General features: G+C 43.4%; 1 protein-coding gene across 1 annotated transcript in view; it reads left to right on the top strand.

Moving 5' to 3' along the window:
* The first annotated feature begins 2,130 nt into the window (after positions 1 to 2,130).
* Positions 2,131 to 17,776, top strand: part of GOT1L1 (glutamic-oxaloacetic transaminase 1 like 1) — a 61,682-nt gene continuing 46,036 nt past the window's right edge. Inside the window, exons 1-2 of the mRNA XM_029601774.1 lie at positions 2,131 to 2,374; positions 6,777 to 6,958. Coding sequence (XP_029457634.1) covers positions 2,257 to 2,374; positions 6,777 to 6,958 — 300 coding nt within the window. The 5' untranslated portion in view covers positions 2,131 to 2,256. The remainder of the gene's footprint in view (positions 2,375 to 6,776; positions 6,959 to 17,776) is intronic.

The following is a 17,776-nucleotide window of genomic DNA, read 5'->3' as shown; positions in this document are numbered from 1 at the left end:
AAAGAAGTATTCCAATCTGATCTCAATCTTCTGAATACCACTGTAACTTATATACGGAAAACCAATCCATACGAATGGGCTCTCCAAACTGATGTCATTGGCAGGCAATGTATATCTCGACAACATTCTAAAGTATACAGTATACCCATTGGAAATTCCCCTTGCACAGGGGTCCTCACTGTCAACATGACCACTCATACCTGGTGGCAGACTGAGAACATTACTATGCCTGCTCCCTTCTGGACTGAACCAACTCTCAATAAGACCTGGACCACTGCTGGGGTACCCACTACTCCCTTCACCGCACCTGATGGATATTATTTTGTATGCGGTAGAAGAGCTTATGAACTCTTGCCTACAAGTTGGTATGGAACTTGTTTTCTGGCAACGATTCGACCAAGTTTCTTTCTCTTACCAGTCTCAGCTGGGGAAACGTTAGGGGTCCCAGTCTATAGTCCAATGAAACCAAACAGATGTCGCAGAAAAAGTATAGTTCTGATTGGAGACTGGAAGGACCAGGAATGGCCACCCGAGCGAATTGTGCAGTACTATGGACCTGCCACATGGGCAGAGGATGGTTCTTACGGATATAGAACCCCTATCTACATGCTAAACCGCATCATTCGTCTACAAGCAGTTTTAGAACTCCTAACCAATGATTCTGCTCTAGCTCTAAATATTCTAGCCAAGCAAAACACAAAAATAATTACAGCTGTTTATCAAAATCGGCTGGCCTTGGATTATCTCCTAGCTCAAGAAGGAGGTGTCTGTGATAAATTTAATTTGTCTAATTGTTGCTTACAGATTGATGATAAGAGCAAAGTTATCGAGGACATCACCGACGGGATGGTACGCCTAGCCCATGTTCCTGTACAAACATGGACTGGAATTTTCGATTGGACGGCTTCCCTCCCCAACTGGCTTACATCGATTCCTGGGCTGAGAGAACTTTTCCTTCCTCTTGCATTTCTCATTGTAACTTGTCTCTTGTTTCCTTTGTGTCTCCCTCTTATTCTCAGGAATTTACGCTCAATGATTGAAACCATTGCTGACCGGAGAGCAGCTGCCCATGTTATGATGATGAACAAGTATGCTTCAGTTTCCACATTCCCCTCATCTGATTCATCGGACTCTGACGATGATTCTGAAGATGAATACCTTGATACTAACCTATAATGCAACTTATTTCACTAACCAACCTGGGCCACTTTGTTAGCTAGGTAAGCCGGGCTACAAAGGGGGGTGACACCAATAGGGTCCACCCGTCTCAAACCCGTGAAGAAACCAACAACCTGGCAACATCTTAGGGCCCGTTTGGAGTACTGCGTGTATTAACTATCGTCTGTTTTTTTTTCCATTACTTCCCAGATACAAGTGATACTTCTGCCTTTCACCGAAGTTGAAGTATCAAAGGGGGGAATGAAGGAGTTCAATTTCGTGAACATCTGAAGAATGAAATAACTGAAAGCCTCTCGACTAACCATGCCAGCAGTGAAACGCACGGCCATTTTGGATGTACTAACATTTGCAACGCAAATGGCACATAGTGCGTAACTGCGTCACTACGCATTAACATTTAGTATAACGTGACTCCATTTTGGAATAATAATTTGTATTGTATTAATACGAACGCCGCTATAAAATGTCTAACACGTCAATTAAATGACGAAACAATAGTATGATCATAAGCTACACCTACTAGAGGACCACGCTAGCAAATGCTTGTTCAGCAGTTTGTAAATTGTTTGTTCAGCAGAAAGTAAAACGCATGTGCGATAGATAAGAGTTGTAAAGTGCATAAAAGTTTGCTCCTAAGGGGGCGTGGCATGCAGTTGTACTAAGCCCTTGTCTTAGCTGCATCTTGCTGGCAATAAAAGTCTATCTTTACGGATCAGTTGTCTGGGCCTCCTTACTGACTTTTAGAGATGGTTACACTATGGTCCTACTTCTAGCCACAGTTCTACACTATCTAACCCTTTTTTTTTTTGTAAGCCTTGAGTGATCTTATTTCCTTCCCCAGCTAGTCTGCATTTATCCAGCCTTGTTTACTGCTGCCAAGGCAACACATATCTCCCCAACATTCTGTTGCCAGGACACTCACCTAAGAGTGCAAGTGGAGTGGGGATCCTGGGCCTCTCAGCCATTAGATGAAGAGCAGGCACTATTTTTTTTATTGTATTAAGATACCTGCCTGGAGTAGTTCTTATCTTTACAGCTTCTTCTACACACTGCTGGGAGGCCTGAGCACTTTCTGCAATGTCGGACCTTTCTGTCTTCAGCGAGACTTTGAAACCTCCTGTTATGTCCTATAACCAATCGCTGGAGGCTTTTAAGCAGGATAAGGATTTTGCAAAAATCTTCCTGGGGCACAGAGGTAGGTCCCATAAGTATCCCAACAGCTTGGAAAGGAGAGAGTGCTATTCTAAGACGCATCCCTAGCGCATAGGTCCCACCACTAAGCCCAATGCTAACTGTCCCTTTGCTAGCTTGTGCATGGTATAGAGAGGCTAGGTCTATTTCAATCCCTTCCAAAAATCATGGTGGTAGGTATGTATTATGTACACAGCATCAGCTGCAACCAGACAGCTTCTAGATTTGAGTAGGACAGGTGTGGGCAACTGGCCATTGAGGGCTGCAAATGGGCACACTACCTCAACTGTATGCAGATTCATTTTATTCATAAGCATAGGGATATCCTGAAAATGCAACCAGTTGGAAGCCAGTGAGGATCAGAATTGTCCACCTCTGGAACAAGGTATGATACAGTAATAGCAACTGCTTTCTGCTCATGTAGAAAGTGTGTGACATGCCCAACTCACTGCCCCTCTCAGTGGGGCCCTAGCTTTGGGAGAATACCCCTCCTGTGTAATTCTCCATTTTGGAATGAAGAGTTGTTAGTGAGAGGGTCTCTTCTAATAGCAAAGTACAAGAATGAGGAATGTAGGAGATGAAACATCATGTGGGACAGTATTTCTCTGTTAACTTCCCAAATGTGCTGATGCTGGAAGGAGGAAAAAAAAAACTGAACTCATGCATCTTATACCCAGAGATTCATAATATAACACAAATCATGGGAGAAGTATAAAGCAACCTCTGCCACCATGGCTGTAGGAACAGATTTAAGGATTCTGCTTAAGCCCCACTAGCTTACTAAAATCAACTTGCAGTGCATATAACGCCCTGTGAACTTCAGAAGTAAGCTCTCTTTGGGGGAAAATGAAACTATTAATAAGGTCATTTGTGGTAAGTTTTTGAGAGAGTGAGGTTCATTCCTGTGAAGGTATGTGGGAAAACTACCCCATTTGAAGGCATTACACTAGCCAGTTCTCCCCCCCCCTCTAAATTTTGGCTTCAGGACTAATTTATACATGGGCTCAAACCCTGAACAATTTCCAAGCTGCAGCAGCCACGAGCAGTCTTGTGAATTTTTTTTTCCTTCCCTTTTGGGGTATATTTTATAAAACTACGCACGTGCATACTCTTGTTTGTGCACCAGGCGTAAACAAAAGTACGCCAGATTTCAATAGATACACGCGGCTATGCATATCTGTTAAAATCCGGGGGCAGCGCCGAGCCGCGCAGCCTGCCTCCGTTCCCTCCGAGGCCACTCTGATTTTCGGAGCGGCCTCGGCGGGAACATTTCTTCCACACACCCCCTACCTTTGATGCACAAGTTACACCTGCCTCGAGCAGGCATAACTTGTGCGCACTGGGCTGGCCGCTGGTGCACCATGGTCTGGTCTGGGGGCCGGTCCGGCGGCCACGCCCCTGGCACACACCCCCAGGAAAGCCCCGGGACTTACACGTGTCCCGGGGCTTTGCACGTGCCGGCAGCCTATGCAAGATAGGCTCGGCGCACGCAGGGGGGAGTTTGGGGTAGGTTTTCAGGGGTTACGCGTGTAACCCTTTGAAAATCTACCCCTGTATGTAGATTTCTTTACATAATTCTGATATAAACTACTAATGCAGATTTTGTTGTGTATGCAAAATTCCTACACCTTTTTGCTCAGTTCTACAGCCAGACAGATTCAATCAAAATCTGTCCCTGCTGAAGTTGAATGCAGAGACAGAATTTGGTACATCTAGTCTGGGTCAGAGAGCAAGGCAGGAGAATGGACAAACTATCATGGTGGCATCCCATTAAAACACCAGGCCTGAGTCCTAAATCAAGTAGGAACAAGCTTTGCTCCAAGTATTTGGTGCCTTCAAAATGTGGTGGCCTAGGCTAGTGGCTTATGCCTAAAGCCAGGCCTGCCTGGATTTATCAGACCTTGTTTCTAAGGAATAAGGTTAAACCAGAGAAATGACGGCAGCAAAGAACCAAATGGTCATCCCAGCAAGCTTATGGTAGAATTTGCTGTGCTGTGAAGGGAACCCCCATGCTTATCAGTTTCCCATATTGTAAAACTCAGACCCCCTCATTGGTGTTTAAATCCAATTTCCTGTTAAGACTTATCGTTGATGCAGAGAGCAATGGTGGGAGTTGCATCAAAATAACATGGCTTATTTTAAGGGTAGTAACTGCTGCATCAGCAAGTTACCCCCATGCATGTTTCTCCAGACTGTAAAAGTCAGGGCCCTAGGTTGCTGTACGAATCAAATTTTTCTTTTTTTTTCCCCTTGCTATTGAAGCAGAGAACCATGATGGAGTTGCTTCCACAGTATTGAGGATTATTTGTTAAGGGTAGTAACTGCCACACCAGTAAGTTATTCCCATGAACTCTTTTCTTCATTTCTATGTTTTAGCCTTTAGGGAGCCACAGTATTTATTTATCCCATGCCCATTTGAATTCTTGCACTGTTTTGGTTTTCACTTCCTTCTCTGGAAGGGTGTTCCAAGCATCCCCCACCCTTTCTGTGCAGAAATATTTTTTTGATGTTGCTTCTGAGATGTCATCCAAGGAGTTTCAATTCATGACCCCTAATTCCACTGAATTCTTTCCAGTGGAAAAGGTTTGATGTTTGTACATCATTAAATCCTTTCAGGTAGCTGAAGGTCTGTATTGTCACCTCTTTGTCTCCTCTCTTACAGCATATATGTATCCAAATCCTTCAGTCTCTCCCCATAGCTTTTCTGATACTGACCCCACACCATTTTGGTGGACCCTTCTCTGGACTGCCTCCATCCTGTCTCTATCCCTTTTGAGATATGGGCTCTAGAACTGAACACAGTACTCAGGTGAGGCCTCACCAAGGACCTGTAGAAGGACATCATCACCTCCATTTTCTTGCTGGTTATTCCTCTCTATGCAGCCTAGCATTCTTCTGTCTTTAGCTTTTGCCTTGTCACATTGCTTCACCATCTTTAGATCACCAGACACTATTACTCCAAGCTTCTGCTCTTGGTCGGTGCATATTGGCCACTTCTCCCTCCTTCTCCCACCCCCGGAATCACATACTGCTGTTTTGGATTACTACACCCCACCTCCATGACTCTGCACTTCTTGGCATTGACTCTCAGCTGACAAATCTTTGACCAAGGATCAGTAAATCACTCTTCATTCTCTCTACTCCTTCAAGTTGGTGTACTCTGTTCCAGATCTTAAATGGAACTGGTCCTAATACTGATCCCTGTGCTACTTCATTTAACACGGCTCTCCCTTCAGTGTATTTTCCATTTACCATTACATGCTATCTGCTATCAGTCAACCAGTTTGTAATCCATGCCACCACCTTGGCACTCACTCCCAAGCTTTGCTGAAATCATAGTAGATGATATTGAGTGATCTTCCTCGATCCAATTCTCTAGACACCCAGACAAAAAAAATCAATTGGATTTGTCTGACAGGAACTTCCTCTGGTGAATCCGTGCTGCCCTTGGGGCCAGCAGCTTCCCGGTTGTAGATAGTTCAGTATACTTTCTTCCAGCAGTCTCCATTAACTCTCCCACTACCAAGGTGAAGCTAACTGGCCTGTAGTTTCCAGCCTCCTCTCGGCTACCACTCTTATGAAGTGGGACCATGGCCACTCTTCTCTAATCTTGCAGCACCACTCCCGTTACTAGGGATTTGTTGAACAGATCTTGTTCTCTAACATTCAAAATATGTTTTTCAGTTTTTGCATTTTTACATTTGTGAAAATTAAATTTGAAAAAATGTAGGGTTTTTTAAAAAAAATATTTTCTTCTAGCTCCCTCTTAAATGGAGGTACACAGAGAGCATAACTTTCAAAAGCATTTCCAGAGCCAATTTTATGTGTGGAAATGGGTTTTCTTAAAATTGTCTGCCTGATAAGCAAGTAATCCTCAGACTATATTTTGTTCACATGTTACTTTACCTGGACTGAGTGGAAGTAGAGTTAGGGGTAGAATTTGCACTTGTACTCATTTCAAATTTCAATTGTATTTGCATATGTAAATTTTCCTGAAAAATGTACATATACCAGATAGGAAGGATAAATGGGTGGGGGTAGATTTAGTGAGATCATTATCAAAGTTGACTTAAATGCAGATGTATGCATTTACTTATGTCTGTATTTGCCAGCTAATGTATGTGCACTGTTACAAAAGTGCCACAACAGTATACAGCATTTTTCAAGCCAGTGCTAGCATATACCCTCTACCTAGTTGAGTTTTCAGGATGTCCACAACAAATAACAAGAGATCAATTTGCAGATAGTGGAGGGCTGGTCTATGCAAATTGATCTCATGCATATTCATTGTGAATATCCTAAGAACCTGCCTGATGGTAGGGGCACCCGGACAGCTTTGGGAAGCCCTGCTCTAGTAGCAAGGCACAGGAAAGAAGTGATTATATTACTCCCTTATTTTTCCTCAGATTGTCGTACGGATGATGGGCTCCCATGGGTCATTCCACTGATCAAGACAACTCAGCAGCACATCAGCAATGACCCAACCCTGAACCATGAGCATCTGCCACTGCTGGGACTGCCAGAGTTCACCCGAGTGGCAACAGAACTGGCAATCGGCAAACACAGTATTGCTCTTATAGAGAACAGAGTATGCAGTAAAAAGAGGGTCATAAGGGAGCAATAACATTGCATTGAAACTAAACAAAAGAGCAGTTTTGGGGTATTTATTAATTAGTGACTGTGATATCATCCCCTTTTTCAAGATAGCAGGACAGTGAATGCCACATGAATATGATTAATTTAAATGAATTCTTACTTTTATTTTCAAGCAAAATTACCAATACCAATAATTACAGTTTGCTTAGTCCAAATAGTATATAGTTGTAGGTCAACTTTGCATGCCAACACTTTCCCATGTTTTAAACTAGACTCTTTGATTAAAAATAAAATCTTTATTTCATTCCCTACATAATAAAATGGCCCTAGTCACCGTTTTCTGGTTGGTAGCTTCAGCTTGCTCTACTTTTGGGCTGTGGTATGGACAGAATATTAGCAGTTGTTGTCAGAGAGGGAACTTGATCTGTGAAAAGCCCTTGGGCCTTTCTGAATGGAGTTGAGACCCAAAGACCTCAACACCAGAATTCGATTTGAAAAAAAAAAAAAAAAGTCTTTCTGAAAGAAAAATGTAGACTAGAATTCAAAACACTCTTACAAAGCTAAGATTTTTTTTTTTTTTTTTTTTAAATACCTCCAGGCCGCTCTAGCCTGCACTTTGTGTCTTCTGTTTTCTTTTTATTTCTTGTAAAGAAGAGGTTTCCCCTCCAGCTTTTGCCATGATCATATATCTCTGTTTCTCCATGGTGTCAAGGGGCAGGGTAGTGAGGTTGTCAGCTCATGAAAATGGTTTCTTTTGCTAGCACTCTGCCAACCTTTCACTGAGCACCTAGCTTTTCTCCCACGTGTGTTTTACGGTTACTATTTGGTGTGTAATTGGACTGCTGTGCTGAGATTCACCTTTTTATGCACCAAGATATTGCCCCCAGCTCCTGCGTACTGTAGCCTTAAGCTTACAGAGCCTGAGGCCAAGGCACCCGAGACATTGGCCCATCACACCTGACATTTTTTAATGACATTATTATTTTACTGGGTATACCATCAGTATGTTTCTTGGTATTATCCCAAACCTTCATAGACAGGTTCTCAATCTCAGCCCAAAGGCTAAGAAGCACAGGTACCATCCTCAGTTCATCCAATTGTGCTTCACAATCACAAAAACTTTGCATGATTTTCCATCTCTATCATTTCGGTCCTCTGGCACTGGGCTAGTGACAGTCCCTTCATTTCGTGTGATAGATCTAGATGAAGCAGGAGAGTGAGCTTTTTCGATCGCAGGCCCAGCATTATAGAATATGCTTCCAGAAAATGTTAAGACTGTTGGCAACTACTGTCCCTCTCTAAAAAGTGTTTTCATAGCTTTCTAAACTGATTTTTGCTTTCCTGCTTTCAGTTTCTAGCTTGAAGGTTCTGTACTATTATTTAGGAGGCGGGCACTGCTGTGTTTGTTATTCTACAATCTACGGGACCGTGAACTAGAAACTTGTTCCTGGGCTTGTGGGTAGGATTGTTTTTTTGTTTTGTATAATTAATTTGGCCTTGTTTGTATTTTAATTGAGTGCATTAGATGAATAGTGGGATAGGAGCAGAACAGAAATGTTTCCAAGTTTGATCTCATCTTTCCTGTGCTCAAAAGCTTAACTGGCTGCCTGTACAATGTAGAATTGTTTTTAAGGGTCCATGTTTAGCTTTTAAAACCCTGTCAAAAGGAATACTGGACTATCTTTTTTATTTGCTGATGGTGTATATGCCCCCTGCTCAATTTGAGGTCTTCTCAAAAAGGACTATTGCAATTGCCTTCTCCAAAAGAAATCTATTTGGAGGAGACACGACAAATGGCTTTTCAATATCAGGAGCCACTGATCTGGAACTCATTGCCTACAGATATTCATTTTAGAAGGCAATTTATATAAAATTCCGGAAATTGGTTATACCTTGGTTATTTGTTCAAGTGTTTGATAAAAACAAAGAATCAGTCATTTTTAGAATTTCTGTGTTTTTAAGGATTATAGGTTAGGGACCTATTGTGCCAGTTTTATTACTAGAGGGTTATTTTATTTGTTTGCTTTCATTCTATGTAATAGAACATGAATCTGTATTTAGGGATTTTGAAGACTTGTAATGTGGTTTTATTTTAGATAGCTATGCTAAAATATTTGTATTTTAATATTATGACTTGTTTTGTCATTTTATGTTATTTATTGATCATTTATTTTAATATACAATTTTGAATTTTTGACATGAAAAACACTCTAACAAAATAAATGTTACCATTAATAAAGTACCACAGCCCCTCCTTGCTCATTGACTTTACCTTGGCTTCCTGGCAGCTGAGGATCTTCGGCGCTTTCCAAGGCCTTTTTGTAATTCAAATGTTTTGTTGCAAAATGAATTAAATGTGCCAAGTAAGCCATACAACGAATGTTCTGCTTTAAGGTAAATTCAAGTGCTGCCAGAAGGCCAGCAACACAAACAGCAAAGGAGTGCTGGGGAAAAAAATAAAAACACATACACTGCCTTTACATAAGATTTGTACACTACATAGACAACATTGATGAGGAATTTCAAAATCTTTTTAAAATTATAACAATTTTTTTTTTTTTTTTATATATTAAGGGAATTAGTATCAGATTTTAAAGTGCTCACATGTGTACAGTCGTTTGGCTCTTGCCCGCAATGGGCTGCAACCAATTTCGTGTATGTTGGCACTTGATTTTACCTCATTTACTATTTCCCAATATTATTTTTAAAACCAATAAAAGTGTACGTGATTTGACTTATCACAACTTCTTGCCGTGACTTCACCGACAACCCAGTGTTGTTCTTGCCATAACTTGACTGACACATCAGTGTTTCAACACTTAATCGCAAATCATTTCTTTTATTCTTTTGACTCTTTTTTTTTCTGTTTTTCTAAATGCTGCCCTCAGCGTTGCTGGCATTACATGACTCCCAACATTGCAATGTTTCGGCGGCTATTATCGCCTACTTCAGGGGATTCAACCTATCAAAAAAGAACACATTAACTTTCTTCTTGCTAAATCTCATTAAAAATATTAATATATTAACTTTCAAACCTGACCATTTAAACTTTGGGACTTACTGATTTTTTTCGGCCGCATCCGGCTCAACCCTGCAGCACACCTTCAAAAAATGGTACTTCACGCTCAAACTTCACAGAACAGAAGTGTCTCCATTTAAACAGCCCGCTTACTCTAACTCAACACCAATCAGTTTCTCTCTTACATATATACCAACCAATCAACTTCCTTATTGAGGCCTTCAGGGTGTAACGTCTGCAATTTAAAGATCCATCTTTGCTCTTTTTGTAGCAACCTAAGGCTTAGGTTGCCTCATCGCTCATCTTTCTTAAGGACCTCTAAAACTATGCATTTCAGATTTTTGCACATATGGCCCTTCTCTACACAATGTTGTACAAGTGGAGCCTCCATTTTCACACATTTTAGAGCACTTTTGTGTTCGATTAACCAAGTTTTTAATTTCCTCATAGTTTTTCCAACATATAATAACTCACACAGACACCAAATCACATAGACAAGAGTGTCAGTGACGCAAGATGTTCTTATTGTGGGGGCATAATGCTTCAACTTGGCTAATGGTATATTGATATTTGAGTAAGCATTGGCATCCATCGAACAAGAGTTAAATGAGGAGGTGGGCCATTACCCATGAATCTTAAGCTGTGGTGACTTAAAAAAAGAATGCACCACTTTATCCTTAATGTTGTTACCTCTCCTAAAAGCCATCAAAGGTTGATCTCTAAAAATAGGATATAGTTGCAAGATGTGCCAATGTTTCTTAATACTTGTCACAACATCTTGCATACCCACAGAATATGGTAGAACACAAGTTAACAGATCAGTCTTAACTTTTTTCTGTGGAGTTAACAACAATTCTCTATTGTTCCACCTTGCCCGCTTTAATGCTCGCCGCACCACTTTAACCGAATAACCTCTTTGAAGAAACCTCTGACTCATTTCTTTTGACCGTTCTCAAGCCTTCTCAACCTCAGAAACTGTCCAAATGGTATACTATTAATTAGTTTTTGAGGATAGTAACTGGAATAACTTAATAAGGTATTCCTATCCGTAGGTTTTTTGTAAATTGTGAAAAAGAACTGTTCTGCCTCTATAGAGATCTGAATGTCCAAAAGCGATACCGTCCTTTCCCCAAAGGTATGTGTAAATTGTAGCGATGGATAACAGGTATTTAACCACCATGGCCCCCAGTGTAGCCAGCTTATATGTGGGGTGGTTTGAGAAGCAGTGGCTGAGTGTTTCACCATACAAACAATATGTTTTATTTTGGCGTCATTTTATAGACAATATTATTATAATTTGGTCTGGAGGTCAGGAATTGTTTGATCATTTATAAGCTGGTTAAATACCTGTGATCCATCGCTACAATTTACATATACCTTTGGGGAAAGGACGGTATCGTTTTTGGACATTCAGATCTCTATAGAGGCAGAACAGTTCTTTTTCACAATTTACAAAAAACCTACGGAAGTAAGTTGAGTGCGCCGGCCAACTGCCGCGTCCCGGGGTTTACGCACATTGGGGTAGATTTTAAAAGAAGCGCGATCAGCCTACTTTTGCTTGCGCATCAGACTCAAGCAAAAGTACGCTGGATTTTAGTAGATACGCGCGGAGCCGCGCGTATCCACTAAAATCCTGGATCGGCGCGCGCAAGGCTATCGATTTTGTATAGCCTGCGCGCGCCGAGCCGCGCTGCCTCCCCCCGTTCCCTCCAAGGCCGCTCCGAAATCGGAGCGGCCTCGGAGGGAACTTTCCTTTGCCCTCCCCTCACCTTACCCTCCCTTCCCCTACCTAACCCACCCACCCGGCCCTGTCTACACCCCCCCCTTACCTTTGTCGGGGGATTTACGCCTCCCGGAGGGAGACGTAAATCCCCGCGCGCCAGCGGGCCTGCTGCGCGCCGGGCCGCGACCTGGGGGCGGGTACGGAGGGCGCGGCCACGCCCCCGGGCCGTAGCCCCGCCCCGTACCCGCCCCCAAAACGCTGCCGACACGCCCCCGCAACGCCGCGCGCTCCGGCCCCGCCCCCCGACACGCCCCCCCTCCGAGAACCCCGGGACGTACGCGAGTCCCGGGGCTCTGCGCGCGCCGGGAGGCCTATGTAAAATAGGCTTCCCGGCGCGCAGGGCCCTGCTCGCGTAAATCCGCCCGGTTTTGGGCGGATTTACGCGAGCAGGGCTCTGAAAATCCGCCCCATTGCCGGGCCTTTATAAAATAGGCCTGGCACGCGTAACCCCCCCCCCCCCCCCCCTTTTAAAATCCGGCCTTTAGTGCGTGAAATACATCTGGACTGCTCTTCTAAAATGAGATTTTTTAACAATGTCCATTCTTGTTGTACACTCATAACTTTTGTAGCTGCACAGTTCAGTTTTTTCTAACTATTTCTTTCATTTTATCAAAGTTTGCCTTTTGAAAGTTTAGTCCTAAAGCAATGGATTTACTTATTGTCCCCCTTCCAGTCATTAATTCAAATTTTATCATGTTATGATTATTATTGCCAAGCAGCCCCACTACCATAACCTCTTTCACCAAATCCTGCACTCCACTAAGAATTAGATCTAAAATAGCTCCCCCTTTGTCAGTTCCTGAACCAATTGCTCCATAAAGTTGTCATTTATTCCATCCTGGAACTTCTCTCTAGCATGTCCTGATGTTACATTTACACAGACAATATTGGAATAATTGAAATCTCCCATTATTACTGCATTACCAATTTGGTCAGCTTTCCTAATTTCTCTTAGCATTTCATCATCATCTCACCTTTTTGGCCAGGTGGACAATAGTATACTCCTATCGCTATTCTCTTCCCTGACACACAGATGGGATTTCTTCTACTCATGAAGATTCTATTGTGCAACTAGTCTCTTACTGGATCCTTATCCTGTTAGACTCTATGCTATCTGGGACATAAAGCACAACCCCCTGCCCCCAAGTTGTTCCTCCCTATCATTGTGATATAATTTGTACCCTGGTATGGCATTATCCTATTGGTTATCCTCTTTCCACCATGTCTCTGAGATGCTAATTAAGTCTATCTCTTTATTCACTACTTGTTGGGAAGCGCTAGGGAGCGGCTCCACTTTCAGGGAGAGAGTGTATTCTTGGACCACTGCTCGACCCCAGAGGAACTCCGAAAAAGTGCCGAGGCAGGCGAGGCGTGTCCGAGCATGGGCAGGACAGGAGCAAGGCTGGACTGAAGACAGGCAAGGAAATCTGGAACAGGAACAAGCTAGACCCGGCCTCCGCTGGACCTACACGCACCAGTGTGACCCAGTAACGCAATGCTGGTCATGAGAGTAGCCCTCCGGCCACTCGGAAGCCCTTTCAGACCCGCCGCTTGGGAATGACAAGTGCGTGAGACCAGACGGGGGCTGAGGGCAGGAACATGAAGACTCAGACGAAGACTTGGATACTCAGGAAACTCAGACAAGACTTGGAGACTCAGACGAAGACTCGGACATGGTCTCTGGATACTCAGAAGACCCGGACAAGGGTTCAGGTACTCAGAAGACTTGGACAGGGATTCAGGTACTCAGAAGACTTGGACAAGGGTTCAGGTCACTCAGAAGATTCGGACAAGGGTTCAGGTTGCTCGGGAGTTTCAGGCAAGGAATCAGGAACTGCATCACAACACACCCTACACAGCTGCCCATGGTTGGTCACAGACCAGGTTGGTCGCGGACCACGCTGAACGCGAAGCAGACTCCAGACAAGGTAATGGAACTTGAGACTGGAACATAATAAAGATTTAGTAGAGGCCTGCATCAGGGCACGCCCTACATAGCCGCCTGTGGCTGGTCACGGACCACGCTGAAGTGGAGCAGGTTCTGGCAGAGTCTTAGGCATGGACGGAAGCAGGCACAAGAGAACTCCGTAGATTGGGACAAGATACTCAAAAACAAGGCTTTAAAAACAGAAGTCTCCCAGAGGCTTGCGCTGCTGACGAGAAGAAGGCCTTGTACCACGAAGCGCCCTACACAGCCTCCCCAGGGCTGGTCACGGACCACAACATGGCATGCCAGGAAAGGTGGGCACAAGGAACTTGGGAACTGGTTGCAGAAGTGAAGACAAGGGCATCAGAACCAAGACATCAGGAACACGGAACGTCTTGAATATCTGGAACATCAGGGTGTGGAACATCAGGAATTTCAGAAACGGAACCACAGGACATCAGAACATCTGGCATGTTAGGATATGGAACATCAGGATTTACAGGAATGGAACCAGTGATGAAGACAAAGGAGCTCCAATGAAATACACAGGACCTTGAAGAAGCAATGGACCTCAGAAGCCTCCTGGATCGGTGGACTGGAACATTCAGGAGCAGACTGGCTCCTTGCGAAGGCACTGAGGAACATAGAAGAAGCCCTTTTAAAGGGCTGAAGCAGACAAGGATGGATGACATCATCAGCTAGGGCCACGGAGCTTTCCCGCCGCTGGCCCTTTAAATTCAGGAGAGGTGCGCGCCCGCACCTATACTGAAGCAGGAAGAATGCAGACATCAGCGGCGTCCCTGCCACGTAGGAGGCCCAGAGGACAGTGGCATCGGCAGCAGCAGCCCTGTCGCGAAGAGAGAAGAGCGAGCTGCAGCAGCGGCACCCTGCCACGATTAAGGAACTACCGGCAGAGGTGCTAGGACCGCGGGGGAGCCAGGGGTATTCGGCTCGGCTTGCCGCGATGGACGGCATCGGCAGTGGCCTAGCTGGCCGCATTCGCAGAAGGTAGGTGGGGGACTGCCCACAGCTCGCGGGCTGGAGCACAACACTGCTATACACTTTAACTCTCATCTTACTTTTTAGACTTCTAGCTTTGGTATACAGACATTTCAAAGTGTGTTTTTTGTTTGTATTAACAGCCTGCTTCTCAATTGACAAGGATAATTTGGAATCTTTTAGCTCAGGTGATTCTTTACTTATAGCACATGGACTACTTTTGCTTTTTTTTTTTAAAGTAATTTTTATTGAGGGCACAGGAATACAAAGAATAAACATGTCAGGATGCATAAGACAGCACCTTAACATACATTTTTCATTACCTGCCCCATAACACCTACCCTGGCCCCTTCACCCCCTTGTACTTCCCTGTCCCTCTCCCCACCTCCCCCATAGACCCGTACAGAGAATCTCAGATCTAATTAGTTGAAGCAAACAAAAGAACCGGTTACAATATGTGTTAGAGCGTCCATTGAGGGTTAAGATCCCGAAAACATATAAATCATAGAACCATCAGAACACACAATAATATATATGTCCATACCCCATCCATAAGAACATAAGAAAATACCATACTGGGTCAGACCCACTGAGATGCTTGTTTCTCCCACCTCATTATTCAGAAGGCAAAAAGAACACATCCAAGAAATGTTTTTTCCCAAGACTGAAGATAAGTGTTTGCACAGGTCATCCCAGAATGCTTGAATAACTGGACATGACCAGAGACAATGTATTAGTGAAGCCTGCGGCTGGTCACATTTGAGACACGTATCCATTGATATAAGGCCCATAACCTTCGCTCTTGCTGGGAAAATAATTGTTCGATGAAATATCCACTGTTGCAGTTCTCGAAGGGTAACATTTGTAGATATCTTGTAGATAGATGCATAGGCATGTTGTAGCATTTGAATAGTCAGATCCTCCCCACAGTCTCGAGACCATTTAGGAAGCAGAGATGGGAATATAGAATAAACCTGTACAAAGCAATAGTAAGAGAACTTGCAAGACAATGAAGCTGATTTGGCAGCAAAACTGCTAATCAAATCTGAAAATTGGGGGGAGTCAATAGAACCAGAAACTCCTTTTATTAAAACAAAATAAGCTGCTCGAACAGAGCCATATAGTAAGAAGTGTTTCGGTTGCATCCCCAGAGTCTCCTGACATTGTTGAAAAGAAGGCAGTTTACCCGTAAGTGGATCCAAAAATTCCTTCAAAGGCCACCCAGAGGAAATGGAAAAGTTATGAGTGGATGGCAAAGGTTTTTGGTCTGTAAACACCGACACTAAAGGGTAGTGTGTGGAGACATGTATAGGGAGTTGTAAAACCTGCCTAATATGAGCCAAACTTTTACTCATAACTTTAACCAATCCAAACTGAAGTGGTGAACCAGTCATATCAAGAGACGGTGTATGTAGTAGTAGTACATATCTGGGATCCAGGGGTGCACACATAGCCTGAATTAATGGAGCATCTGAATGCTGTGAAGTGCCGAGAAGCCAGTCCCCCAGGAAACGGAGATTGGCTGCCTTAGAATAATCAGGAAGAGCAAATCCTCCTTGGATTTTTGGTGCAGTGAGGGTAGTGTAAGCTAAGCGTGATTTTTTGCCCTGCCAAACGAAAGATCAAATCTCTTTCTGTAATTTATAGTTATCCTTAGCCTTCAAAATACACGGGATCATAGAGAGTAGATAAATGAGATGAGGGGATATTACCATCTTGATAAGTGCAATTCTGCCCTGCAGTGAGAGAGGTAAAGGTTGCCAGCTACCAAGAGTGCGAGTGGTTTTATCTATGGTTGGTAAAATATTTAAAACATACCATTTTTTTGGGACCGGATGGATCTGAATTCCCAAATATTTAATAGAGGAGCCTGCCCATTTCACCGGAAGATTAGGCCAACTTGAAGCCATTACACCTGTCAAGTCCAGAGCTTCAGTTTTATCTAAGTTGAGTTTAAACCCCGATAAGGTTTGGTATTGAGAAAAAAATTTTAATGCTGCTGGGAGGGCTGTATGAGCATTAGTTAACAAAAGTAATATATCATCTGCAAAGAGTAGTGTCTTGTAAGTTTGAGTTCCAACCGGGATCCCAGTTACTAAATGTGTGTCTCTAATTTTTCGGACTAAAGGTTCGACCGTCAGAATAAATAATAGGGGGGACAAAGGGCATCCTTGACGGGTTCCTCTTCCCAAATAAAATTCCTCCGAGAGCAGCCCATTTACCAGTACTCTCGCCGTTGGATTAGAGTAAAGTAGAGTTATGTATTCAAATATTCTGCCACAAAATCCCATTTTAAGAAGGACCTGCTTGAGAAAAGGCCAAGCTACCCTGTCAAATGCCTTCTCTGCATCTCAAGTCACAAGCAAGGGGTCCGTGAGAGAAAAGATAGCACAATTTTCTAGAGCAGCCTGTACCTTATGAAGATTTACCGCCGATCGCCTGCCCGCCACAAATCCCACTTGGTCCGGTGAAATGAGCAAGGGCATAACAGGTTTAAGTCTACTCGCTATGATTTTGGCGTATAACTTGATATCCAAATTTAATAAGGAAATTGGCTGATAGGAAGAGGGTAGCAATGGGTCACGGCCCAGTTTGGGGAGCACCACAATCGTAGCAGACCTTAAAGTAGGGGGCATTGTGCCATTCAGCGCCATATCTTCAAATAATGATTGTAATGTTGGGGCAATGTCAGTAGACAAAGATTTATAATATAGTGCTGTCATCCCATCAGGCCCAGGGGCTTTATTGTCTTTAAAAGCACCTATAGCATCAACAATTTCTGATATTGCAATAGGACGATTCAAGGAATTGAGCTGTGCTTCTGTCAGAGATGGTAAGGCTATATTCTGTAAAAACTCTTGTATAGCTCCCTCATCAGCCGGTTCCCCAGCATACAAAGTGTGGTAGTAATCCGAGAACAACTGCGCTATTTCAGCAGAAGTCAATTTTATATCCCCAGTAGGGGAGCGCAAGTTAGCTATGAATTTTGAAGTTTCTTGTGCTTTTAACAGATTCACAAGAAGTCGCCCAGCCTTGTTTCCATATTGAAAAAGTGTGAATTGTCTGTCTAAGGGTTCTTTGA

The sequence above is a fragment of the Rhinatrema bivittatum genome, chromosome 5, assembly GCF_901001135.1.
Source record: "Rhinatrema bivittatum chromosome 5, aRhiBiv1.1, whole genome shotgun sequence".
Taxonomy (NCBI): Eukaryota; Metazoa; Chordata; class Amphibia; order Gymnophiona; family Rhinatrematidae; genus Rhinatrema; species Rhinatrema bivittatum.
This window is presented reverse-complemented; position numbering and strand designations above follow the sequence as displayed.